Consider the following 26,479-nt stretch of genomic DNA (forward strand, 5'->3'; position numbering starts at 1 on the left):
ATATTCTGACATCCGTGTTAAAATACTAATACATGCAGTAGGCCTATTTTAACGGATTGCTATTTATCAAATGGTTTATTGTTGTTTTTAATAGTACGGCTCATGTTGAAGAGTTATGCTGAAATAGACTTACCATAATGTTTTAATGACTTAGATAGAGTAACCAGATGTACTTCTTTACACATCTGATCTTGGAAACAAAATATTACTCCTCAGTTATTTTTTTTTATTCAACAGGGCTTAGTTTCTGTGCCTGAAGTTGTCACAAACTTTGAAAGCTGTTATGAATAATGATGAATTATGATTAATGATGAAAATTCCTGGTCCACGCCTGAATGCAGGCACAGTGCCTGCAGAACTTTAAGCCTATAGGGTAAGACTCAACCAGCACTCAGTACTCACTGTTTTTTTTCTTTTTATCTTCGATATCACATCTTTTTGTTAGACCTGCTGGGAAATTTACTTGAACGTGTACAGGCTGTGCATATACGTGGTCAATCATTGTTTCCACTGTACTGTAGACAGTGTCTGCTGTTCTTCTGGTTATCTTGACTGTCTGCACGGCAATAAGGCTTGAAATGTAGCCTATATCACGGTGGAAATCGGATTAGGCCTATAACTAAGAAAAGTAGATTTAGGTCTGCGTATTTGTCAATTAGGACTAATTAAACTAAACAGATGGTAGGCTAAAATAAAAAAAAAAATAGTGTAGCTTTCCCGTTGTAATACTAGTCATGTCTTAAAACGACAATCATCATTCGATTTATCGTTTTACGAAATCCCTAATAGACTGGTATTCATACTCAAGTCACGACGCACAACTAAATAACTAAACCGGGCACTCTCCTGAACGTCCAGTCTGATAATATCTAGGTGCAAGTGCACAAGATAAGGAAGTACACAAGGCGGAGTGGTCTACGAAGTCAAGGGAGTGGCTAGTACCTTCACCTACCTTTGAACGTCTCCATTGCTTTCTGAGTTGCAGTTTGGGAGCACTAAGTGCTTTCGGATTTACTAAAAGTTTAAACATCACAGTCTAACAACCTAACGCATGATCCAACGGAACAAAGGGAACTATTGAAGGGGAACACACTATTGTAATCAGGTAAGTTCCCTCCTCCGTCATTATGGTCAAGTGCAGTAGGCTATAGTCTAGGCTACTTTGCACACTCTGCAAGTCAACGTAGCACTGCTGCCGTCATCTCAGCAGTATAGACTATGCTGACTAAAACAGTTACTGTAATGTACCCTGCCTAAGCCACTTAAATAAAAATGGCGCAATAAGCATTCCCTCCGAAAAGTTGTTGTTGCAAATGTACTCAAATTATTAACCACATATACAGGTTTCATGTTTGTGTGTGAGCTGTGTATACGATTTTTAAAAAATCAACACAGGTGTAACTTTCCCTGAATGCTTTCATTCCTGTTATTTTGCCAGAGGAGCGCTACTGCTCAACTATGTTTGTAGTAGGCTACAGGCAAGTCCATGCAGGTGAAATTGTTGTCTTGCGCATTCCATAAGCCCATATTGCATTATGTTACGTCTTCGTCTTTCTTCTGCTCTTCAGCTGTTTTGAGTCAGAGTCAAACTAAATGTGTTTGTTTATAAGAAAATTGTGTATTCCTACAGTTTGGTCTGTTTGTTTCAGTCACGTGATCGTCATGGTATGGCTAAATAAACTTCCACTGGGCCCTGTTGCAGCTTCAGACCTTTATCAGTAGGACATCAGTACGGCTACAGCAAACCCCTAATTACTATTATTGACTAGGCCTACTATTTTATATCTATTTGTTGTGAGCTATCTTCATTGTTACCACTGACTCTTTATCTGTACTTTTGGTCACTTTCTGACATGCTGACCATTGTGGTTCCATGATAGGACCTAACCTGTGGAGTAGCCTAAGCTATGCTTGAGCCTCGATTATTTTCCTGTTATGAAGCTAATGCCATTTACACAGAGCAGCTGGTAATGGAATATATGTCTGAGCTCAAACAACAATAACTTAGTGGGGTCCATTGATTGTTTGTGTTGTTATCACTTCAAAGTTGACTGACTCACTCAGTTCTCAAGCCAGTCTGATAAGATCTTCCACTGCATTTGTGTTTCCATAACAACTCAAGTGCCAGCATGACAGTCAGGCCTCAGGAGTTGGTGTTTGGAAAGTGCTGGAGTCTTCACAGTCACTCTTCTAAGAAGATTGTAGTCACACTCTTCTCAGAAGATTGTGATTACAGTCCTGTGCATTTTCTACATGCTATAACATGCCTATTGAAGTCACTATACACTACCAGATCTTGTAACACAAAATAACAAACCATTTACCCCTACATTTAGGAATAGTCTAGCCTACATCATGAAACATGCAGTTGACATGAAACATGCATATGACAATTCACCTTCAAACACTGTTCTGGTCAAAAATGACAGATTTACACATTCCCTGTACCATAAATATGGCATTTTTCATTAGATTGCCTCAAGACCTTATGATATCCTTCACAAAGGCATTTGAACACATACAATTCATTGTGACTACTTTCTTTGAATTTTGAGTAATTTATTCAACTTGGTAACACTTTTTTTTTTATGGTCAAAAATGACCAGCATAGGAAATGAATGGGAAAGAGTATAATTTTCATCCAGGAGATGAAAGACATCTTCATACACACACTCCTACAACTTACCACCAATGTTCCCACACAAATGCATGCACGCACGCACGCACAGAAGCAAACACACCTACACACACACACACACACACACACACACACACACACACACACACACACACACACACACACACAAACACACACATGTACACCCACTCACACACACACACTCTCTCTCTCTCACACACACATACACACATACATACACACACACACACACACACACACACACACATGTACACCCACTCACACACACCCACTCTCTCTCACATACACACATGTACACCCACTCTCTCTCACATACACACATGTACACCCACTCTCTCTCTCACATACACACACACACACACACACACAGTTCATGTTGTCAGTTCATGTTGTCATGTTGCCACTTGTGCGTGTGAACCACCAATGTTCGCACACACATGCATGCACGCACACACAGAAACACACACACACACACACACACACTTCATGTTGTCATGTTGCCGCATGTGAACCACCAATGTTCACACACACATGCATGCACACACACACAACTACACACACACACACACACAAACAGACACACATACACACACATGTACACCCTCTCTCTCTCTCACACACACACACACACACACACACACACACACACACACGGTTCATGTTATCAGAGAAAGATTTTATTTTACCACGTAATTAATTTTTATCATTTCTTGAAATGAGATTACCTCCAGTAAGGAGAGTTCAGTTTAGATAATTAAACAGTCAACACGCCGACAGAGAGAATTCTTCAGTGAGTGACTTCCTCCTTGTTACCATGGCCCCAGTGCTGAATAGATAAGCCAGTAAGCCTGTTATGAAATCCCTTCAGGGGTGGGAATCACCCGTTGCCACCTCCCCACTCACCAGTCCCTCAGGCTTCCCCCTTCCCCCTGGTTATGCCCCATAGCTCCAGGTTAGTGTTTACCTGTTAAACATTAAGACCTCTAGAGGTCACATCTTATAGACATGCTATCTGTGCTACCGACCATAATCTCCAGGGAAGAGTGTGGTGCTGTTGGAGCATTGGCAGAGGACTGAGAGGGAGAATGTTGTTGATATTTGATGGTTGAAAGATTTGTTTGTTTCTGCAGCTGTTAGAGCTTAATGTTGTTTGGCTCAGTCTGTGAATTAAATGTCCATCTTTCTGCTGCAACTGTAATACTTAAGTACTGTATGACAGTACAAAGCAGTAAAGTACAAAGTAAGTTGAAGGTAAACAAAGTTTAAGTTTAGTTAAAGTTTCAGTTGTTAGATTATTGATTTTTAGTCTATGTTTATGTATTGAGACTGTTATTTCTGTGCACTATCAGTGAGGTGGAGGTAAAAGAAATCTGCCATTTTTTCCACAGTGATGGCCATGATGCATTGAGCTATCTAAGGCATGTAGCCTCAGTTGTAGTGAGGAATTCACCGCCTCAGGCTAGCAAAACAGCAAATGAGGCCATCTCTCTCTCTCTCTTTCTCTCTTCTCTCTCTCTCTCTCTCTCTCTCTCTCTCTCTCTCTCTCTCTCACACACACACACACTCTCTCTCACACACACTCTCTCTCTCTCTTTCTCTGTCTCTCTCACACTCACACACACACACACACACACACACACACACACACACATTTATGCGGTCTGACCCTCACAAACAGGTCTTATGAGTTTTGTTTTGCCTTCTGTCGTGTTACTGGACTGGCCTGACAACGAACCAGAACAAACAAACTAGCTTTAGCTTTAGTTTCGAAAAACAACAGGATCCAGCCTGCTGTACTGACACTGTACTTCAAACACTCTCCAGGAATTTTACTGGCCAGTGATCACACAAACACAATGGCTCTCCAAATCTAGCTAGTGGGCCAACACGGTGCAGAGCCCACTGTTATTGACCCTAGAATTCCAGTTAGAGAAGGTGTGTGCCTGTGTAGGTTCCTACTCTCAGTGCTTCTGTTGCTAATACAGGTTGAACAAGATGACTACTGCAACTAGATACCTAGATTCATAGGGACAGAGCCTTCACTCTTTACTTTACTTGACTTTACTCATCAGATGTCCTCTTTCCCTGGGCATCTTTCAGAACTGTATGAAAACGTTCCTGTTCACCAAGGTCTATGTATCTGAGCACTATAGGTTCCTCTGATCTTTAACACAATTTTGCCATTCGTGTAAAGCACCCTTTACCAAAAGAAGTGTTTAACGTAAGTTTTTACTATATTTATAGCATTATGGCTTTATGGGGAGCATAGACAGTGATTTATTTGTATACTTTGTATGTACTGTAAGTTGCTTTGGATTTAAGCATCTGCTATATGAATCTGCCATACAACATGAATTACCGTACGCAAACACACTAAGAGTGTTTCATTGTATGTTTTGTGTGGACTTTGTCTGGCTAAAGCAGAGTTTGAAAGCCTTGTTCCTTATTATCCATGTCGGTCTTTATGGCAATAAGAGGGAGAAAATATTCCAAATTTGCCTTCACAGTAATTTTGTTGCCAAGTGTTTTCTCCATAGTTGGTCTTTAGTATAACTGCTGACCACAGAAGACATTAATCTGAATTTAGTGCTTCATCCTTTCGTTTTACCCCAAAACTGCAGATTGCTACAGCAAGACATTTAACATTGAAGTGTCTGAATCCATAGCCAAATAATGATTTTATTCATCTGTGGTTGATTGAACTCACTTGGGACAGGCTTATTAGTTAATTGCAATTGATCCACCAAATGATATAATTCCAACCCAAAGGAAATCTAATGACATTGTAGAGTGTGCCATTGATTGCCAAGATTGAAGCAGTCAATAAATAGATAGTTAGGAGCTGCCTGAATCTCCCTTGGAGATTATAATGTCACTGAGTCAGGCTGTATTGAGCAGCAGTGAAGTACCCAAGCATCACACCAGTTGTGTTCTCCTTTGATGCACATTTGTGGAAACACTTTGTGGCGTTCATTGCACTCCTCCTGAAGTCATTCAGCTCATTAGTTTATCTTTGATTATGTTAATTATCAGCATCTTACTGATTCTCACCTGACTTCTACTTGTTAACAATGTTGTGTAATAACAAAAAAAAACGTTTTGGGTTAATGCAAATGCTGTAACTTGAGTCAAAGTGTGACATATGGCAGGTTAGTTAAAACCTACCTTGTATATTGCATGTGCCTTGTGTGTACTGGTTACTTGTCCGAATGCACCATCTGCAAATGAAGACTTATAGGTTGAAGCTTTGATTCTGTATTCCTCTGCATAACAATGAGCTGACTCCTTAACTGAGCTGGACTGTATCCTATCCCACACAGGATGAGGAGAGTGTGAAGAGGCTTTTTAAATCTGAGTCGGAGGGGACAGAGAGAGCGAGTGAGTGAACGACGCTTTTGCCCATGGCGGGCGACACCAGCACCCTCTCGTGGCGACTGCCCAGCCCGAGTAACGACGGCACGAACTTGAGTCCCGGGTTCAACTTCACGGGCGACGGCGGACCGGTCAAGATCCTTAAGGTGTGCTTCTCCAGCAGCTCGAACCTGGGCCGGAACTTCAAGCTTGTCAAATGTGACAGCTCCTGGCAAATACGGGTGAGGATCCGATCATTTCTAACATGCTTAAAGCCTATTATCCCGTCATAACATTTGATTAGCTACTGTACTGTGGATATAGTAGCAGGATATACGATTAATAAGATTATATAAGATTAACTCAGTAGGCTCATCCTTATTTTTCAAGAATGCTCCTGCTCCTGGCAAAAGCTTTTGCTAAGTGAATGCTTGGCTCTGTAAATTTTTCCATTTTCGATTTCCCACACATGTAGAGCTGATGCACTCTAATTACTTTCACATCATTTTTTTAGAAAGGACAGAATCAGCCCAAAGCTATGGCAATCACCTCTCTCTTTCTCTCTCTCTCTCTCTCTCTCTCTCTCTCTCTCTCTCTCTCTCTCTCTCCATGTCTCTCCCTCTTTCACTCTGTCTCTCTATGTCTCTCTCCCTCTCTTTTTCTTGCTCTCTCTCTCTCATTGTACTCCATGTTTGCGTCCTGCCAGGCCATCATCAAGTCCATCCTGATCAGTGGGCGCTTGGGCCCCAACGTCCAGAATGCCGGCTGCTACGGCCTTCAGCTCAAACACCTCAAGTCTGCGGAGCTCCACTGGCTCCACCCAGACCTGACCATAGGGGAGATGGAGCAGAAATACGAGAGCCACCACATCGAGGCCGAGTGGAGGTGGGGACAGATACAGCACTTACTTTGTGTTATTCAATCAACCTATCAATCAATCAATCAATCAATCAATCAACATTTCATTTATAGCACCTTTCATGTAATTGTGTACTATTATGGCAATTATTTGAGCTTTTTTACATTGCTGTTTTGCAGAATAGTGCAATTACATCTACTGTAGTTCCGCGTTGTTAAAAAGCATAGTTAGAGCATGATACTTTTGTTTGCATAAAAAGTAAGAGAGATATGTGGAGGTGGAGGTATTTTAGATGGAGGCATAGGAGAGAGTGGAGGTGGGGAGAGGTCTCAGAGAAGGAAAGGAGGAGTTTTTTTATATTACAATACGCTTATGTCACATGGGTGGGAGAAAGTTTGGAAAGTTACTGTGAGTGAAGCGAGTAATGGCTTACTGCTGCGTACCAGACTGTAATTCTTACCAACAACAACGGAACCAAAAACTATCTTTTCATAGTTTCCCAATAGACACAGACATCCATTGGCAGTGGATTGGCAAAAATTAAATGAGATGTTGGACCATATTTTGACATTTGTTGAGATTGCAAAAATCGTTCTCTTACCTTCTATATGGGTGATAAAGCCCTCTATCAAATTGCTATATCTTTTTATACTGATCTTTGGATCCAATTTCCTTCATCAGCCCACTTTCCGAGATCCATCATCGTGAACGCTTCTGGTAAAGACTCAAAGCTTTTCATCCAAGCTATCAGGATCATTGCATATGCGTATTGTGACATAAGTGTATTGTAACAGTGTTGCAGGGGTTCAATATAAGTAAGTAGGGCATGTAGGTACAGATTTATCAATAGATTACAGGCAGTGTGGATTTATTAAGGCTTGTATTTTGTTTAGGATGAGAGCTAATGTTTTATTATTAAAAAGAGCTCACCTTAAAGCGATGGTTCGGAGTAATTTCACCCTAGTGTCGTACCATTCAGGGCATTATTAGTGTGGTAATTTACGAGATAAAAGTTGGTTCCATCACGACTGCAGAACGTCATTAGTTTTTGATAGCGCTACTCGACCAGGGTTCGACCAAGGGAAAAAAGGTTCTGGGAGGGTGTTTGGCTCGGGGTCATGGTGCAAAGAACCCTAGGGTAAAATTACTCCGAACCATCGCTTTAAAAGAGCTTACCTTGTAACTGTATCGCACACGTTGTACATATTGTACTATGAAGAGTAAGTGTACTGAAGTACTTTGTATTTACATGGACATAGGATTAGAAGGAGTAAGGAGTGTACATTCTGTTATACTCTGATCATTACTACGTCACAATGTGTTTTGTGACAAAGTTACTTAGCAAAGAGGGCAGTGGAATGCATTGGGATGTTATGGAATGTAGTGGAATGAAGTGGAATGCAGTGGAATGTAGTGGAATGCAGTGGAATGTTATGGAATGCAGTGGAATGTTGTGGAATGTAGTGGAATGCAGTGGAATGTTATGCAATGCAGTGGAATGTTATGGAATGCTGTGGAATGTAGTGGAATGCAGTGGAATGCAGTGGAATGTTATGGAATGCTGTGGAATGTAGTGGAATGCAGTGGAATGTTATGGAATGCTGGGGAATGTAGTGGAATGCAGATGAAGCCCACCGCACACGGTGGGCAATGCGACAGTCAAATGCGAAGGTGGAATTCTGTAATCGCTTTACTACACACACTGCTGGTGACGCGATCATCCATCGATTCAGTGGCCAGACAGCTGTTTTCTATTATGACGTATCAAAATCACCCTGAAAAATGGAAAAGGGTCGAGCGACGGCAATGGTAGCCCTGTCGTTCCACTTGCTGTGTGCGTTGCACCATTCCCAAGTGTCCCCAAATTTTGGGGCAATTTGTATTGTACTGTATTGTATTGTATTGTATTGTTGTGTGCTTTTCAGGTATGATCTGAGAATTCGTTACATCCCAGCTAATTTCTTGGAGAAGTTTAAAGAGGACAGGACTTCCTTGTTGTATTTATACCAGCAGGTCAGTGATCGCCTGTTGTCATCAGTAATCAGTTAATTTATTGCTGTGTATTTTATTTGCATCTTCTTGGTAGTTACAATCCAACATTTCCTTTAAGGTTAAGTAAGTAAGTATAAGTATATACACTCTATTGATCCCGGGAAATTTGGTCTCTGCATTTATCCCAATCCGTGAATAAGTGAAACACACTCAGCACACAAGTATGCATTCTGTTAAAGTTTAAAAGGTTTGAATTGAAATCAAGAGTGTAAGAAAATATGCATCCGGTGTAAGAGCCTCTGGGTAATGAGGATGCTGATGGGCCATTTACGTTTGACAGGTGCGGAGCGACTACATGCAGTATCACGCCCACAAAGTGAGTGAAGGCATGGCCCTGCAACTCGGCTGTCTGGAAATCAGGTGAGACAAAGTTAATGTTACTGTATCTGATATTTAGCCACTTATCCAAAGTGACACAGACTTGCAGTAGCAGGAATCGAACCTGACGTTACATTACTGCCCGCAACAAAGAAGTGGACTCAGTCAGATGTACAGTCAGTGTGCAGCAATGAGTAGAGAGACAGACAAAAAGACTTAAGACACTTAAGGAATGAAGTATGCATCATACAGTACATGACATGCTGTACATCACAACAGATACCGATATTGTCATTGTGTTAACAGATACTTTTGTGTGCTTTTTTTTCTCAGGCGGTTTTACAAAGACATGAATGCCAAAGGCCTTGAGAAGAAATCTAATTTTGAACTTTTAGAGTAAGTTCTTTCCTTGCCTTTGAATTATGAACTGTGTACTGTGGTGTAATGCTTTCCCTTCTGGTTTCCTAGAGCAGAGCAGAGCTGACTGCTGTGTCTTTTGTATGGCGTGTGTATGATTTGATGCTCAGAGACTGATGTCTACATGCAAAATGGCAAGAAATGCCAGATGGAAGGCATTGCTTCTGTTTTGACTTCAATAGTTTAGCAGATTGCATATGATTGCCTCACTCTAGTATGAAGTTTTCACAGACGCTCAAATAATGAGGCGGTTTATGGTTCATTTGTGCAGAAAGGACGTCGGCCTGGACCTGTTCTTTCCTAAACAACTAATTGATGGGATGAAGGTTTGTTTTGCTTTTTACTGTACTGCTTCTGTACGGCAAACTAGATGCACAGCCAATGGATAGTAGTCAATACAATAAACAATTAATGATGATGATTAATGACTGATGATCATATAACTCGAGTTTTCTTTTCTTTTAATGAACTTAGTAGAGGAAGATTCTTTGAGTTAAAAGTGAAGAGAAAGATTATCCTTCAGCGTCATGCATGTGGGATTTTCTCAAGCTAATCATGTTAACTAGCACCAGCAGCACTCAGAGTGCATATGTACACTCAAATGAGTAAATAAATAAATAAATGCATATGTGTGCCTTATTCCCCCAGTCACGCCAGCTGAGGAAGCTGATCCAGCAGACGTTCCAGCAATACGCCAACCTGAAGGAGGAGGAGTGCATGATCAGGTTCTTCCAGACCTTCGGCGAGTTCTTCAGCTTCGACAAGGAGGTCTACCCCTGTGAGCTGGTGGTGAGTGTGCCTGAGAAGTTGCCTCACAAACAGCTCTAATATAAGTAGCATGGCTGGTATCATGTGTAGTAATCAGAGGCGGACATCCCGGGGTCAGAAAGTAAAAGTCCTGCCAAGTATTTGATCCAACAATTTAGTAAACCAGATCATCCTAATTAGCAGCCAGATAAGTAGTGATATCACCTGTGTTAAGTGCACAGGTAGAAAGAATTTATGGCAGGACTTTTACTTTCTGGAACCGGGATGTCCGCCTCTGGTAGTAATGACTGTATATAACATAATAGTTTGTCATTTCTTCCGCTATAGCAAGGCTGGAGCTTGTCAGTGGATTTGGTCATTGGATCTAAAGGGATCTGCCAACGCTCACAAACAGACTCACACGTAGGCATACACACACACAAGCACACACAAGCATAAACACCCCACATATACACAGATGCATACACCCTTATGTTCCCACACAGACACAAATATACACAATCTATACAGAAATACACTCCCACCTCACACAAAAATACCAATATCTCAAATATGAATGCACGTTATTCACAAAGGCAGTTTGTCTTGACATTTCCATAATATATGTATCTCAGCTTACAGTGAACCTTCATGTGAAACCCATTAACCAACTTTCTATTTCTGCACCAGCCCATTTGTCTGGCGGAATTCCAGCAGATCAGGAGCATCAAGTGCTCCACACGGTCTGACAGCAAGGTCTTACTGACTGTAGACATCGAGGGAGCCAAACAGGTGAGACTCAACCAGGTCATCTATTAGCATGGTGAAAGTACTAAGGTTTAACAACAACAACACTGCATTTATATAGCGCTTTGTAAGGCGCCCAAAGGGCTTTATTAGGGGAACCTCACTTACAACCGCAACACAGTGTGTAACACTCACTTGGATGATGAACAGCAGCCCTTATACGCCAGAATGCTCACCACACACTGGCTTCAGGTAGAGAGTGAGGGAAATAATGAATAAGTCAGTTACCCTTACAAAAATTAAATGTTTGCGGCAGATTTGCAGCAAATTTGTGGCTGATTTGTGGGAAACAAATGAGTTCACTAGAAAATATTGCCAGAAGTTTGCTACAGTAATTTGCTGTGTATAAGCCGTATTGTGTATAAGCCGCAGGACAGTGTTTTATTCAAGTTAAACAAAATCATATTAATACTATATTACCTGCCCCTGTGTATTGACCTCATAGCTGAAGAAATTTTGCAAAATCAATGTATAAGCTGCGGCTAATAGTTGGGAAATTACGGTAATGTTGGCCGCTAGAGGCAAACTTCCAGCAAAGTTCTGGCAGCAATGAGAGGTTTTAGTTTGGGAACATTTTAATGCAACAATGAGAAGTTTGCCACTAGTGGCAAATGTGTTCGCCAGTGATTTGCCACCACATTTAGCCAATAATGTCCAACTTCCAGTTAACTTCTGGTGACAACTCTAATTTGCTTACGACATTGCTGAAACATTACCAAATGTTAACTAGCTTCTCAAGTACTGCATTTGGTGATGTCCTGCTGTTAAAGATGTTGTCACAATTCTGTGAGATTTTGTGCATGGAGTATAAAACAACGTGGGCAGCTAGTGGGAACAGGTAAGTGTCTTTTTGTCCACAAAAATTAATTTGAGGATGCCAAAAAAGCTAACTACCTATAAAACAAAATAGTAAAACAAACACACACACACACATACACAATGTCACTTCATATTGATTTGAGTCTATACTTCGTTATAGGAGAAATGTCTTTCTTATTTTCAGCCTCTTTCTGTTAATGTACCTACGCTAGCCATGGCCGAGAACATGGCTGATCTTATCGATGGATACTGTCGGCTGGTGAACAAAGTAGACATCTCACTGATACTGAGGTCAAACAAAGGTAATGACATAAGTAGTTCTACAATGACAGATTTACATAGTTATTTGATTATATGTGCTGTGTATTATGAAATAAGATACTCTGACACGCAATAACTACTTTCATCGATCTCAGTATGAGTATAGTGTATATAACATCTGTGTGGTGTAGAATTAGGTTTGATATGTGGTAGACGACTGTGTACCGTGGGCGTTGGACACTGGATGTCTTCATATTTGGCATAAGGCCTTTAGATATAGATAGTGTGTGTTAAGATATGAATTACTTTTTTTTAATCTTCAGATCATAGACCGTCTCTTCCAGAAATACCTTCAGGGGGGTGAGTGGATTCACATTCCTCTGGCATGAGAGTGTTTCCTTGCTGGTGTTGCAAGACTGCTTTTCTTTTTTCAATTCAGAGGCCCGATGACAGGCAGATCATTACTTTTATTACAGAGCAAAAATATTAACTGTAAATCTGACAACCGCACTCACAGCACAGTGCAGAAATCAAACCTGCTCTAACATGCTTTGCAACAGAATACATGTTCTCTAATTATACAGAACTTTCTCCCTTACCTTTCTAATGATTAAATATGTCATTATAAAATGACTGTTGAGGTGAAAGTTGCATTTGTTTGTGTTTGTTATAAAGTATTCTGTATTTCTACGTGGTTGTCTGATAGTTTGGCTGAGGGTTTAGAATGATGTTAAATGTGTGTCAGAGAGACGTGGCGTTATGTAATTAATCGGGCATTTCTCCCTGACAGAGGACAGACTGGCTCATTCAGATATAGCAGGGGTAAATATATAGTTACCATTATTCATATTCTTTTATTATTTATTTTTCTTCATTATGTTATTTTATTATTGTTAGAATGTGTGTGCCTTCTATTACATGGTGTATCACAATACCATTTCTATTAAAAAATAAATCACAGTCTTTCTTAAAATGAGATGACCTTTTTACGGGATCTTCCTTACAGGATCTGACATATACTGTGAAATACTTGATGAAAGGCCTCCATCTTCTGGTGAGAGAAAGAAATGGTTTGCCAGACGACTTAATGTAGAGCTCAACAGTTCAAAAATGCCTAGTGTGCATATATTGTTTGTTACAAAAAATATATATTTTGTCACATGAACACAGTAAAATATACCTTTGAACAGGAGAACACTGTGAGTGGTCAGAATGCTCTGTAAGGTTGCTGTCTATTCCACAGCCTCTAAGTATGGGATATCCAGGAACGACATTGTCTTGGGACGCATCCTCGGTGAAGGTTTCTTTGGAGAGGTACATGAAGGAGTTTTCAAGCAAAGGGTAAGGAGCAGTTAGTTTATCCTCACCCATCCCTTTAAATTACTTGTTACAGTAGGACATACTTTACTGAGCTGCATGGTGGAGACAGTAGATATATCAGAAGGTCATTTCAGTGAAGAAGCTGAAAGGAACTAGAGAAGACTGAACCAAATATGGGTCCATTCTGCGAAGACCTGACATATGATGTGATGTTCACCACAAATGCTTTGGCTTCCAAAAGCTCTTGCTGCATAGGACTTGACTAATGTACAGCCGATCTCAAATCTTGCCGACAGGTGTAATGATCTTCCTGATTGTGTTTTTGTGGCCTCCAGAATGCGGAGAAGATCAGTGTGGCGGTGAAGACCTGCAAAGACTGTTCACCTGACGTCATGGAGAAGTTCACGAGTGAAGCAGGTAGAGAGAGAAATGTTTCTTCAGACTTAAAATCTTCTGCAGAACCTCACACTTCTTTTATATGTCCAGAACTACAAAAATCTAAATAATAGGCCCCTGTGACTGACGCATTGACAACTATCCCACTCTTAACAGTAATGTAGAAAGGAGCTCATTATGGCATTAATTGTATTTTTTTCAGTGTTATTAGATTTACTATGATATGGTGAATGTTGATTTTCAAAGACTCGGGAGGTTTTGGCTGTGTCATATGTGCAGTAAGTGATGATAACAATGTCTGCAGTGATTATGAAGAACCTGGACCATCCGAATATTGTGCGCCTGATCGGGATCATTGAGGAGGACCCTGTCTGGATCGTCATGGAGCTCTACCAGTATGGAGAGGTGAGCTGTGGGATCACCTGGGGGATTCCATTTCAGTCTTGATTTTAGGCTACACTTTACATGACAGTGTCGACATAAGAGTGACATGACAATGTCATGAACGTGTCATAAACAAGTCATAAACATTTATGACATAACGCTTCTGTTATTAAGTGACATTCGGTTTTTGTCATAACAAGTTAGGTTAGGGTTAGGATTAGGATTAGGTTTAGAGTTACTGTAGGGTTAGGGTTGAGGTTATACTACTCCTTGGCCAATATGCTACCACAGACTATCACAGACCCTGAAGCCAAAACCCCCTACAGCAAGCCACTGGTGAAACTGCCAATGAAAAACGTCCTTTTTACATTACTTTTACAATCTCTTTTTATATTACATTTACAATCTCTTTTTACATTACATTTACAATCTGTTGACGCTCCGTTAACTACAATTTATCATTAAGGTTAAGGTTGGATTTGGTTAAGGTGATGTTTAGTTTAACAATTTCACATATTGAGTTTTAATCTTAAGAGATGATCTGTGAAATCTTTGTGGTGGGACTATCCAAGTTAACAGTTACCCATTTAGCTGATGCTTTTATCCAAAGCGAGGACATTTTGATGCTAAAAGAGTGTAATGCAGTGGCACAAGAATTGGTAGGTGCTATTAAAGAAGTCACATTTTGTAGATGACTGAGGATGACTGGAAAAAGAGTAGCTTGATATCTCTCATCTGTTTCTTTGCCCACCCACCTCTTAAACAACTATGGTTGTGTTCAATGTAAACATTTCACCAATTCTAAGGAATTTACACAGAAAGCAAGACATAAGCAATCGTGAAATGAAATAAATCAATTTACACTGCCTCGACTGAAAAACGCTTAAAAAACGGCTCTGGTGTAAATTCCCAGTAAGGATCATCAAATTAACCTTAGCAATTATTACTCCCTAATGCATGTTGTACATGCCTTACATGTACATGCCCTCAGTCTGTAAAATTTCACAGAGCAGTGACTGTGATAGCGTTTTTCAATTACATACCTTGATTAAATGAATCAATCTGTGACTAATAGAAAGATTTCACATCATCGCTCTTACCCTTCGCTCTTACCCTTAACTGTGATCATGCCGCCTCCTTCCTGCACTACTTGCGCAATTTCTCTTTTCACTTTGAAGTCATTTTAAGACCAGGGTTGAGCAGACAAGACTCCTGTGTTAAATGACTTCAATCAGACTAATGGCCATAATCCCCCTCCAAAGTGGTGCAGTGCCAGACTAGTCTTCTTCTGGTATGACCACTTCTAATGCTCTAAACAGCGGGGCTGTCGTACAGTAGTGGCTAAGGTGCTGTTAGCATTCAGTAGCCAGAAAAGTTGTGAGTTTTTTTTCCTGGCTGCCAATTCAGCTAGTAGATTAACGGAGTGTCAACAGATTGTAAATATGCCCCTATTATGATTATATATAATTATAATAATAGTAAAAATAATAACGATAATGATGATAATAAATCTGTGATTTGTGATCGGCAGCTGGGTAACTACCTGATGGATAATCAGCAGACCCTGACCAACATCACCCTGGTGCTCTTCAGTCTGCAGATCTGCAAAGCCATGGCCTACCTGGAGGGCTTGAAAATGGTGCACAGGTGTGTAAACAAAGTCGACTTGGCACTTACAATTTAATTAATTTAGCACTTAATTAACGGCAAATATCATCTGCCGGGGAACAGGTGAACTGATCCTGTAATCGCGTTGTCAAGGGAATGCTTTGCATGATTTCTCCAAATTTGTAAGACAGAGAATATGTAATATGTATGTAAATGTTTGTAAATGGCGAATTAATAAATTACATTTCCAGAAGATACTGAAAATGTCAAATGATAAAATGATAAAAAAAAATTGTGGTATGAATTTCTTATGCTTGAAAGTGTTTTGTGTATGAAAGCAAAGAGCACTCCCTCTCATCACGGTGTCAGTATTCAGAGAGGGCCTGAAAAACCTTGATTAAAGATGCATCGTATTTGCATGAGAAGGCAGTGTGTCTTTCAGACTGAGACCCTCGCTCACACACAGACACATTTACATAACCACACATACACAGCCATCAAACATATTGTGTACACACACACACACATACAGTACTGCCTCTTCACTGAAATGAACATTCATGCTGCTTAACTAATCACCTCTTTCATCAAGACTTTAATTTAGTTTTCAAATGAGCCAGTGTGTGTGTTTTTCCGTGACCTAAGTGGTCTGCACTGATGTACTCTCTCTCTCTCTCTCTCTCTCTCTCTCTCTCTTTCTCTCTCTCTCTCTCTCTCTCTCTCTGTGTGTGTGTGTGTGTTTGTGTGTGTGTCTGTTTGTGTTTGTGTGCGTGTTTATGTGGCAGAGACATAGCTGTGAGGAATATCCTTGTGGCAGACCATGACTGTGTAAAACTGGGGGATTTTGGTCTCTCCAGGTATATTGAGGAGGAGGAATACTACAAAGGTAAATCTGTACTACATACTCTGAAACCATGAACCATAAGTAGCCCTGAAGCATCATGGGTACTTTTATGTGCTATAAACTCCACATGGCAATCGGTGATGCATTTTGATGTTGTTGTTTCTGGGCTTTTTATATGGGTGTAAATCATGCAGTATGCCATAATATTTCCTAATTTTATATGAGAGTAAAACCTGATATGAAACATCCCTGTCCACCCCAGCATCGTTGAGCAGACTACCCATTAAGTGGATGGCTCCTGAATCGATCAACTTCAGGAGGTTCACCTCCGCCAGTGATGTGTGGATGTTTGGTAAGTGATTTAAGCTAACGCAATGCCATGTAATGATGTTGAATCTTTTCCAATGGTTTGTATTTCCATTTAATCACTGGAAACACTGTATTTCTCTGTAAATGCCTCACACTGTGAAGGAGTCATGTCAATGAGTCATTAAAAATCATTTTTAGTAAGTTATGAATCTTTAATACAGTAGTATTACTTCAATTAATTACTGATTAATAAGTCGACTGATGGACTCCAGTTATGTTAGTATAAATCGAGTATATATTTCATCACTTCCATTCTTTGCTATTGGCTGGATGAAACATTATGGGTGACAGTAATATGTCCCTAACAGTCCATAGCTGTCTCTGAGGAATCTCCTCTGATGCCCTTTATAAGGTAATAAAACATGCAGGGAAGAGGATATAATTTCACAGTGAGTGCAGTTTTCGCTTTTGTTGGCCTGTTTACACCTGCTGGCTAACACTGTGCAGTTTGTGGGACTGGGCCAAGTCATGTCCAGGTGTCAGTCATGTCACCAGACCGCTGTGGCCCTGTTACTCCCTGGGGTGAATTGTAGAGGCAGAATGTCCTCTCCACCGTGACCTGATGCTGATGTGTGTGTGTGTGTGTGTGTGTGTGTGTGTGTGTGTGTGTGTATGTGTGTTTGTGTGTGTGTTTGTGTGTGTGTGTGTGTGTGTGTGTGTGTGTGTGTGTGAAAGAGAAAGGGATTTTGCTTGTGTTTGTGACAGTCGTGTGTATGTATTGTGAGGGTCAGGGATGGATTACTGCACGGGCCTACCGGGCCCAGGCCCAGGGGCCCAAGGGGTCAGGGGGCCCTGAAGCCCAAGCCTTTGTATGGAATCATTGCCTCAATATCAACAAATCAGGATGTAGGCTATGAATCTGATGGAATTTAGTATTGGCCATCCCCAAAATGCACCAGAATACAGGAAATCACATCAACCCCCCCCCCCCCCACACACACACACACACACACACACACACACACATATACGACAATTAGTGAGGGGCCCTTAATAAATCTGGGCCCAAGGGCCTGAAAGTTCATAATCCGCCCATGGTGAGGGTGTGTCTGTGTGTGGGTGTGTCAGTATAGATGAGTGTCCTCTGTCTATCTATGTGGGTGTTTGTGTATGACACATACAGAGAGAGAGAGAGAGACAGAGAGAAAGTTTGTGTTTGTATGGTTTCACATCCACCTTGAGCGTGTGTGTGTGTGTGTGTGTGTGTGTGTATGTGTGTGTGTGTTTAAGTACAAGTGTGTTTACATTAAATGTGTGTTTGAGTGTGTGTAGATGTGTTAGTGTGTACAGTAAATGTGTGCGTTTGACGTCTCCTGTGCCCCCTCCCCTTGTCCAGCCGTGTGTATGTGGGAGATCATGAGCCGTGGTAAGCAGCCTTTCTTCTGGCTGGAGAACCACGCAGTGATCAACCAGCTGGAGCAGGGCATCCGTCTGCCCAAGCCCGATCAGTGCCCACCTGCCCTCTACTCCCTCATGACCAACTGCTGGAGCTACGACCCGCGAGAGAGACCCAGCTTCACTGAGCTCGTCTGCAGGATCAGGTGACTGACTGGCTATCAGATTTCTCTGTCATCAACCAGCTTACTGTACGGGGCTCTCATTCCTACTTTCTGTAGGATCATCGGGTGATCGATACTAGTTTTGTGGGGCAGTCGTAGTCGTGCTCCCTGAGTGCCGCTGTAGCAAGGCAGCTCACTGCTCCGGGTTAGTGTGTGCTTCACCTCACTGTGTGCTCTGTGTGTTCACTAATTCACGGATGGAATACATGCAGAGACCAAATTCCTTGTATACCCAAGTATACTGATACGAGAAACCTGATTTAATTATTATTATTTTTTTAATTGGTTGTCCCAGGGTTTGTTTCATGTTCACACGTCAACACTTACACTGGAACAAAACATGTAAACAAAACTCCACACACGATTAAACTGCTCTCATATTGGTCAGATTGTTGCTTAAATTTTGACAGACGTTGCAGACATAACGTACCGCTCCACAGTGTACCTCCTCTAGGCAGTCTCGGTCCATTTATTTTGTTTCAAAACAGATAGTGATTGCTGCATTCACATACCAAAACAAACCGATCTTTCGGGAGAACCACTCCATATTCCAAATGAACTGCTCCACATGAGCAAGGTGTGAAGGCACCCTGTGTTTTCCAGTTACTGTAACATCTGGTATGAAACATTAATGTGCATGATTATTACTATTACTATTATTGCCCTAACTATCAACTATTTGTTACTAACTTCTTGTTTATTTATTCAAAGGTGTGTGTTGAGTCAATTCATTTATATTCACATATCATAATGTCTGAAAATTTCTAAATTAAAATAGTATGAACACCAAGGCCACTCTGACCTTGGTTGGTTTAAACGTCAGCATTACAACATGTAGAAGGAAGCGTAGAGATACGATGCCTTACTCATCCTCCATCCTCATTTGTCATGTAGCGACGTCAACAAGATGGAGAAGGAGCTGGAGGGGGAGAGGGAGCGAGAGCGGGCACGCTCCACCCGTTTCCTGGAACCCAAGTTCACCTTCAATGAGGGGCCTCCGGCCAAGGTGAACGCCCGACACTGTGCACCGTCCCTCTCTCACGGGCAGGATACACCAGGCGGGTGCGCAGCTGAAGTGTTCCCTTCACAGAGCGTAAAAAATAAAAGAAAATAGTTTGGGACTGGTCTAATTTGTTCGAATATGCGCAGTGCTGTCACATCTGGTGTATCCAGTTCCAGTGTTTATAGTGGAAGCTTAAGCTAAGTGTTTCAGCATATGCTCTGCGAACGGTCCGCTTCAGTTGCTCGCTCGGGGTGGCCGGGCTGTCGCACCTACACCTGTCGCACCTCACCACAGCTCTGCATGTCTCTTCTCCTCCAGCCCTCAAGAATGAACGCCGGACGCTTCGGCAACACGGTCAGCATCGGCCTGCACATCCAGGTATTGGTTTGGTTTGCTTGCAGTTCTTTAGCGGACACTTGTATCCCAAACGAGTCTCAGACCCACTATGGAGCTTATTTATATGGAGCATTGGATTAGATTAGATTGGATTGGATTGGATTGGATAGTTTTTATGGTCCCACAAGGACCATTTTGTTTACTTTATCTGTTCTAGGAAATGAGAAGTCAGGGATGTATGGTGAATGGCTATGGTAATGATGTGCTGTTTTTGTCAACATTGAAATAGCAAGCACTTAGCCCTTTTTTTTTTTTTTTTATGTGTGTGTGTGTGTGTGTGTGTGTGTGTGTGTGTGTGTGTGTGTGTGTGTGTGTGTGTGTGTGCATGTTCATATATGTACTTGTGTCTGTGTCTGTGTGTGTGTGTGTGTGTGTGTTCCAGCTAAATGAAGCGTTGTGCGCTAGCTCTCCTGACCTGGCCAGCCCCTGTGAGTATATGTCCCCTGTCGACTCCACCAACAGACTGATGCTGCCAGTAATGTCCCCACGTCGACGCAGTATGGGGGTAGGAACACTCACTCTCTCCTCTCCTCTCCTCTTCTCCTTTCATCTTCTCATCTTTTTATGTCTTCTTTAAATCTTTTCTTTTGATTTTCTTTTTGTTTCTATCTTGTCATTTCTGTTCCTTACCTTTTCATTCCCTCCTCGTCCTCTCCTCCTCTTTGAATATCTTATCTCTTCCTCCTCTCTCATCTATCTTCTCTCTCCTCTTTTATTTTTCTCCCCCCATCTATCATTTCTTTATGAGCAAACTAGATAACTCACTGACTCATTAAGTTCTTGTCAAAACAAACCGTAGTGAGACTGAATAAACTATACCCCCCCCATTGAGTAGGATAGAAAAGTTTGGAAGCACAATGACATTTTGTCATTTTTGTTAAATGAAAATGAGTAGGCACAATACAACCACATGCAACAAATGGACATCAAAAATGACCCTTCCTTACAATGTCAATGCAGCATATTTTCTTATTTCATATTTCACAATAATACATAATAGAACTGGAGCCTATTCCAGTGGTACCCAAATGTGTGCGTACCAGGAGTGCATTCTTGAGGAGTAATGCTTATTTCCTGTTTGGGCAGGAAGGGGACTTCAGCATGCCCCCCACCAGTAAGGAGGACGCCCAGCGTCTGTGGCAGACGGAGAAGATACGCATGCAGGACACCCTGAGGAAGCAGAAGCAGGAGATGCAGGAGGACAGTGCCTGGCTGGAGAAGGAGGAGAAGCTACTGGTGACCCATCATGGCTTACTTTCTCTTTCTTCCTTTCCTCACTTTTTACTACCTTTGTTTTTCTTTTCTTTTGTCCTCCCTTTCTCTCTGTCCCTTAAAGGAGAATTCCGGCGATTTTTCACATAGACTTCTGTTTCTCGAGATCACCAAGTACTGTCGGTACGGAGGGGGGGGTGGGTCAGGGTGGTTGAACGATTCTACAGTTCTACCTAGCTCAAATTGCTGCAGCCAAGCAGCTAAAGTGCTACACTCTGGGGCCATGTTCATGAGTCCCCATGTTTCTTTCCTGCTTTCTGTTGATGTCCTCCTTCCTCTTGTTTGTCTCAGTGCCTTTCTCTCCTTCCCATGCTGTCGTTCTACCTAAATCTGCCCTGCCCTTGCACAGTCCAGTTCATACTACACTTTCCTTCTTTTAACAGGACCCGATTGCTTATGATCCCATGAACCCACAGGTACGCACCGCCCATTACACTGCCAGAGGGCACTTCATTTGTAACATTTTGTCCCTGCTCTATCTCAGATCTAGCAAAGAGCCTGTTTTGGGATGTATTGGGTTAGGCAGACCATCTGTGAGATTTGCAATATTAATAGGGTTTTTTTTTTATCAGAATTTATAACATCATTTCTTGTCTTCTGTTCCCTTCAGTCCCCAGACTATGTTGGTGAATACAGTGAGTCCCCCCCGCCAAAACAATATCTCTGTTGATCTGCATACAGTGGAACAGTGTCTTAATCATAGCACATGAGTGTGTCTGTGTGTAAAAGGCCCATTTCCTTTTTTCATTAAAGCTGAGCTTCAGAAACCGCCACCTGACAAGCCTCCTAGAATCTCTATACAGGTAATAACACTGTGCCTACACAGACATACACAAATACAAACACAAACGCACAATATAGCCTACATCTACACACACATAATTGGTATACCATAACAACTGCTTTCAGTAAGTTGTGGACTAGTACACCTTTGAAAAGATATTGGCAAGTTATGCACTGATATGTTTTTTTTAATGTGTACAGTTTAAGCAGGTTATAGTCACTGATATGATCTTTAATACTGCAGTATAAGTAATGGTCACTGATATGGTTTTTAATATGTCCAGTTTCAGCAGGTTATGGACCGATATGGTTTTTGATATGTACAGTATTACCAGGTTATGAACTGATATGATTCTTATTACTACAGTACAAACAGGTTATGGTCACTAATATGGTTTTAATACATACAATATAAACAGGTTTTGAACTGATATGGTTTTTAATACGTACAATTCAACCCGGTTATAAACTGATGTGGTTTTTAAAATGTACAATATAAGCAGGTTATGGACTGATATAGTTTTTAAAACGTACAGTATAAGCAGGTTATGTGTGGACTGATATGGTTTGTCTCCTCCTCAGCCTGCCCCTACAGCTGAGCTGGACCGCTCTGATGATAAGGTCTACCAGTCTGTCATGGAACTAGTGAAGGTGGTGGTGCAACTCAAGAACGACGTCAACACGACGCCCTCCACCGAGTACATCTCCATGGTCAAGGTGAGTGGGAGTACAGATGGATTATTATGGGATGTTTGAACAAATTATCGCCAGATGATGCCCTTATTTTTGGTGCGTTACACAATAGATAACTATTTTTGGTAACACTTTACTTGACGGGTGAGTTCATAACACATTCATAGCACCTGTCATAAACTGCACATAAGGCATTCATGACTGTTTCATGAGACATGACTCAACATTCATACCAAACCTTTCATGAATGTGGAAGACAGACCGACAACAACTTGTCAAAATAAAAGTCCAACAATCGCAAAGCGGCATTGCCGTTTTTGTTCCAAACCTCTTACCTCATCAAGTCCCATCTGAGTCAGTGGGCTACTCCAGTGCCAAAAAGACAGAACATGGTCAAGCAAATAATTGTTGTTTCATAAAAATGTATTTGTTTTATGATGTAACCTTTGCAGATGATTTCTCATCTTTTGCCACTGGTTACACAAATACGGCTGAATGTAGGCTAGTTTACCTCCCAGTGTTAAACTCCGTGATTACGAATACTTCCCAACTTATAAAGTAAAGTGACATTCGATGTAGACTCCATAAGATATTCATGAAATATTTACAAAGGCTGGAGAGAAGAACGGCAATGCTGCTTTGCGATGGACTTTTATCTTGACAAGTTGTCGTCGTTCTGTCTTCTACATTCATGAAAGGTTTGGTATAAATGTTGAGTCATGTCTCATGAAACAGTCATGAATGCTGTATGTGCAGTTTATGACAGCTGCTATGAATGTGTTATGAACTCACCCGTCAAGTAAAGTGTTACCCTATTTTTCAAGGGGATCCCCTGTACAGTAAAAGTTTGTAATTCAGCTTGATAGTTTTTTCTTTTAAGTTATTGTACAGGACAGTGAAGAGTAGTCTGGAAATGTGTGGGAGAGAGAGATAAGGAGTGGGATCAGGACTTGGACTCGAACCTGGGGGAATCTGGGGGGAATCTGAGCTCTGATAGATATTTTGGGAAATGAAGATATGGGTCACTGCGGTGGCTTTTCAGGATGACTGAAAATGGCTGTTGGAGTCTTGTCTGAACAGGATTTCAACAGGTGTTGTTTTTAAAAGTTGGCACATGTCGGAGGCCTCTGTTTCTGTACTGACTCACTTATCTTCTAAGCTCTCTGTCTCTCTCCTCTCTCTCTCTCTCTCTCTCTCTCTCTCCCTCTCCCTCCCTCTCTCTCTCTCTTTCTATCTGCTATGTTCATTCCGTTTGATAATAACGGTGCAGTGGTAAATGATGAGTCATTTTTGAGAATACCCTGCAGGGATTCAACTGAAGGAATGTGTAATTTCACAACCATCACACCACCTGTCCGTGCTCCAGTGTGGCAGTCTTCTGGTATAAACGATTGCGTCATTTCAGTGGAACAAACTACCCATGTTGTGTTGTCTTGTTTGTTCTTCAGAATGTTGGACTGGCTCTGCGGGCTCTGATCCGTGATGTGGACGACATTCTGCCGACTCTGCATGAATCGAAGCGGACAGAGGTACAGTAGGAGGAACCGCTTGTGTCCCCTGATGGAGCTCTTCTGACGATATTTAAGCAGTTACATATAGTACATACTGTACAATAGATACAGCGCACACAGCAGATTGTCCACACATAAGTAAAGAAAATATGGACATTTCATTACACTGGGTCAAAGCACCTAAAACACATGTTGTTTACTTGGACCGTCAAAAGAATTTCTGTCATTCTTCTCACAACACAGAAAAACTGTGCGACATTCATAGAAATGTTTACTCAAAGTACACAGCCCCCACCCCCCACCTATCGTAACCCACCCTCCTTTTAGATGGAGATTAAGTGTTTTTAGGCTTATCTGTCCCCCCAAATGGCCATCTCATGGAGAGAGGGAGGAAATTCCATTCGTCTCAATGGCTGATGCTAGCTTCCTAATGCAGTCAAAAATATACCTACTGGCCTGTAGTCATCTTTAAAAATGCTATCCAGTAAGTGCTTACTTCTGCCCACATTTTCACAAACAATGCCACATTATTAATGGACGCAAATTACCGTTATGTTGTCCATGTGGATTGGTTTATCCTCACAGCAGGAAATTGCTATCTCAACCACCAAGCCACATAGACAACATATGTTTGTGTCCGTCAGTGGCGTGACATTTAATTGTCACTTTGGACAAAAGCATCTCCCAAATTCCCTAACCATAACCATAATTGGCTTGTTTGTTAAAAAATGTGGCCAGAAGTAAGGCCATGTTGGATGATATTTTTTAAAGCTGGTGGATGCTAACTGGCTGAAGCTAATCCTCTATGTTCTGAGCCCCTGGCCCCTCTCATCTCATCATCTCCCTCCCTCCTCAGATCGAGGGCACCCAGAAGCTGCTGAACAAAGACCTGGCGGAGCTCATCAGCAAGATGCGGCTGGCGCAGCAGAATGCCATCACCTCGCTCAAGGACGAGTGCAAGAAGCAAATGCTGACCGCCGCGCACACGCTCGCCATGGACGGCAAGAACATGTTGGACGCCGTGGACCAGGCACGAGTGCGCTCCAATCTGGCCAAGCCCAACCCGCCGTCTCCTTAGTGGGACAGAGCATCAAGGACGCCAGCCTGAGGAGTGGCCTGAGGTTTCGCCTCATGTGTTAGGTGATGGGACTCATGAACCTATGACACACATGCTGAGAAGATTGCCATGTGCTGAACATTCATCGTAGTTGGCTCCCTCTAGTGGTCTAGACCTGTGTTTACCTCCGGTATCACTTACAGACAGTGCCAAAATATATTTTACAATTTGCAACTAACTAACTTTTTAAAAATGTTTTATAAGATAGTATAATTAATAGGCCCGTTTCTTGGCAGTGACATTACATGGCAATTGTGTCATATTTAGATTGTGGGTTGTTTCATGATTTTTTTTTTAGTAAAGTTTCAAAATGTCAGCCAAACTGCCTTTATAGCATCACCTATAATGTCATGAATATGTGGCCAAACTTCAGAACACTGTAAGAGAACCAAATTCTCAGCTATTAAGGAACATAATTCAGTAAAGATAATGTGCATAGAATATGACAGCTATGGAGAATATGTGTGGAGATTAGATATTTTTGTGTTGGACAACATACAATGGAAACAAACCAAAGAAAGTCATATGCTTGGAATAGTGGATACTGCAACACCAAAATATGTTTTGTATATTCTTAGTTCTACTATCATACACTGTGAGAAATCCCAGTCCCTTAACTTGCTTGCTTACTTAACTTAACATATCTGAGGTCTGTTAACAAGACAATATGTGTTACTGTTTAAAGCCATTGTATGTTTGTGTTGTATGGGAATATAAATATGGGCCATGAAATCATGTAAATGAGACCTTCTCTCTGAAATGCCATTTTGGTTTTTAATCTGTCTGGTTGTGTTACCACACCATATCAGCGCAGCTGTGAAACCTGAAAGGTTTGTGTGTGTGTGAGAGAGAGAGAGTGAGAGAAAGAAAGTTAGTGAGGTGTGAGGTATCACCGTAAGCTGTAGAGGTCAAACCATGACACACACACTTCCTC

General features: G+C 41.5%; 1 protein-coding gene across 1 annotated transcript; it reads left to right on the plus strand.

The window, feature by feature from the left end:
• Positions 1–932: 932 nt before the first annotated feature.
• On the plus strand, positions 933–26,280 carry ptk2bb (protein tyrosine kinase 2 beta, b). Its single transcript, XM_076272923.1, has 31 exons — positions 933–1,105; positions 5,980–6,252; positions 6,717–6,895; positions 8,795–8,882; positions 9,202–9,281; positions 9,573–9,635; positions 9,928–9,982; positions 10,305–10,445; positions 10,752–10,826; positions 11,094–11,195; positions 12,214–12,331; positions 12,614–12,650; positions 13,081–13,112; positions 13,297–13,344; positions 13,534–13,631; positions 13,946–14,027; positions 14,311–14,411; positions 15,922–16,037; positions 16,784–16,884; positions 17,105–17,194; positions 18,548–18,752; positions 19,665–19,776; positions 20,092–20,151; positions 20,552–20,674; positions 21,256–21,405; positions 21,825–21,857; positions 22,052–22,076; positions 22,195–22,244; positions 22,807–22,941; positions 24,366–24,446; positions 25,285–26,280. Exons 2-31 carry the CDS (start codon positions 6,061–6,063, stop codon positions 25,504–25,506), a joined length of 2,994 nt encoding a protein of 997 aa, XP_076129038.1. The 5' UTR covers positions 933–1,105; positions 5,980–6,060; the 3' UTR covers positions 25,507–26,280.
• Positions 26,281–26,479: the final 199 nt, after the last annotated feature.

The sequence above is a fragment of the Alosa pseudoharengus genome, unplaced genomic scaffold (genome assembly GCF_046254945.1).
Source record: "Alosa pseudoharengus isolate Yale_2024_CS ecotype anadromous, Long Island Sound unplaced genomic scaffold, YU_APseudo_1.1 YU_APseudo_1.1_scf_7, whole genome shotgun sequence".
Lineage (NCBI taxonomy): Eukaryota > Metazoa > Chordata > Actinopteri > Clupeiformes > Clupeidae > Alosa > Alosa pseudoharengus.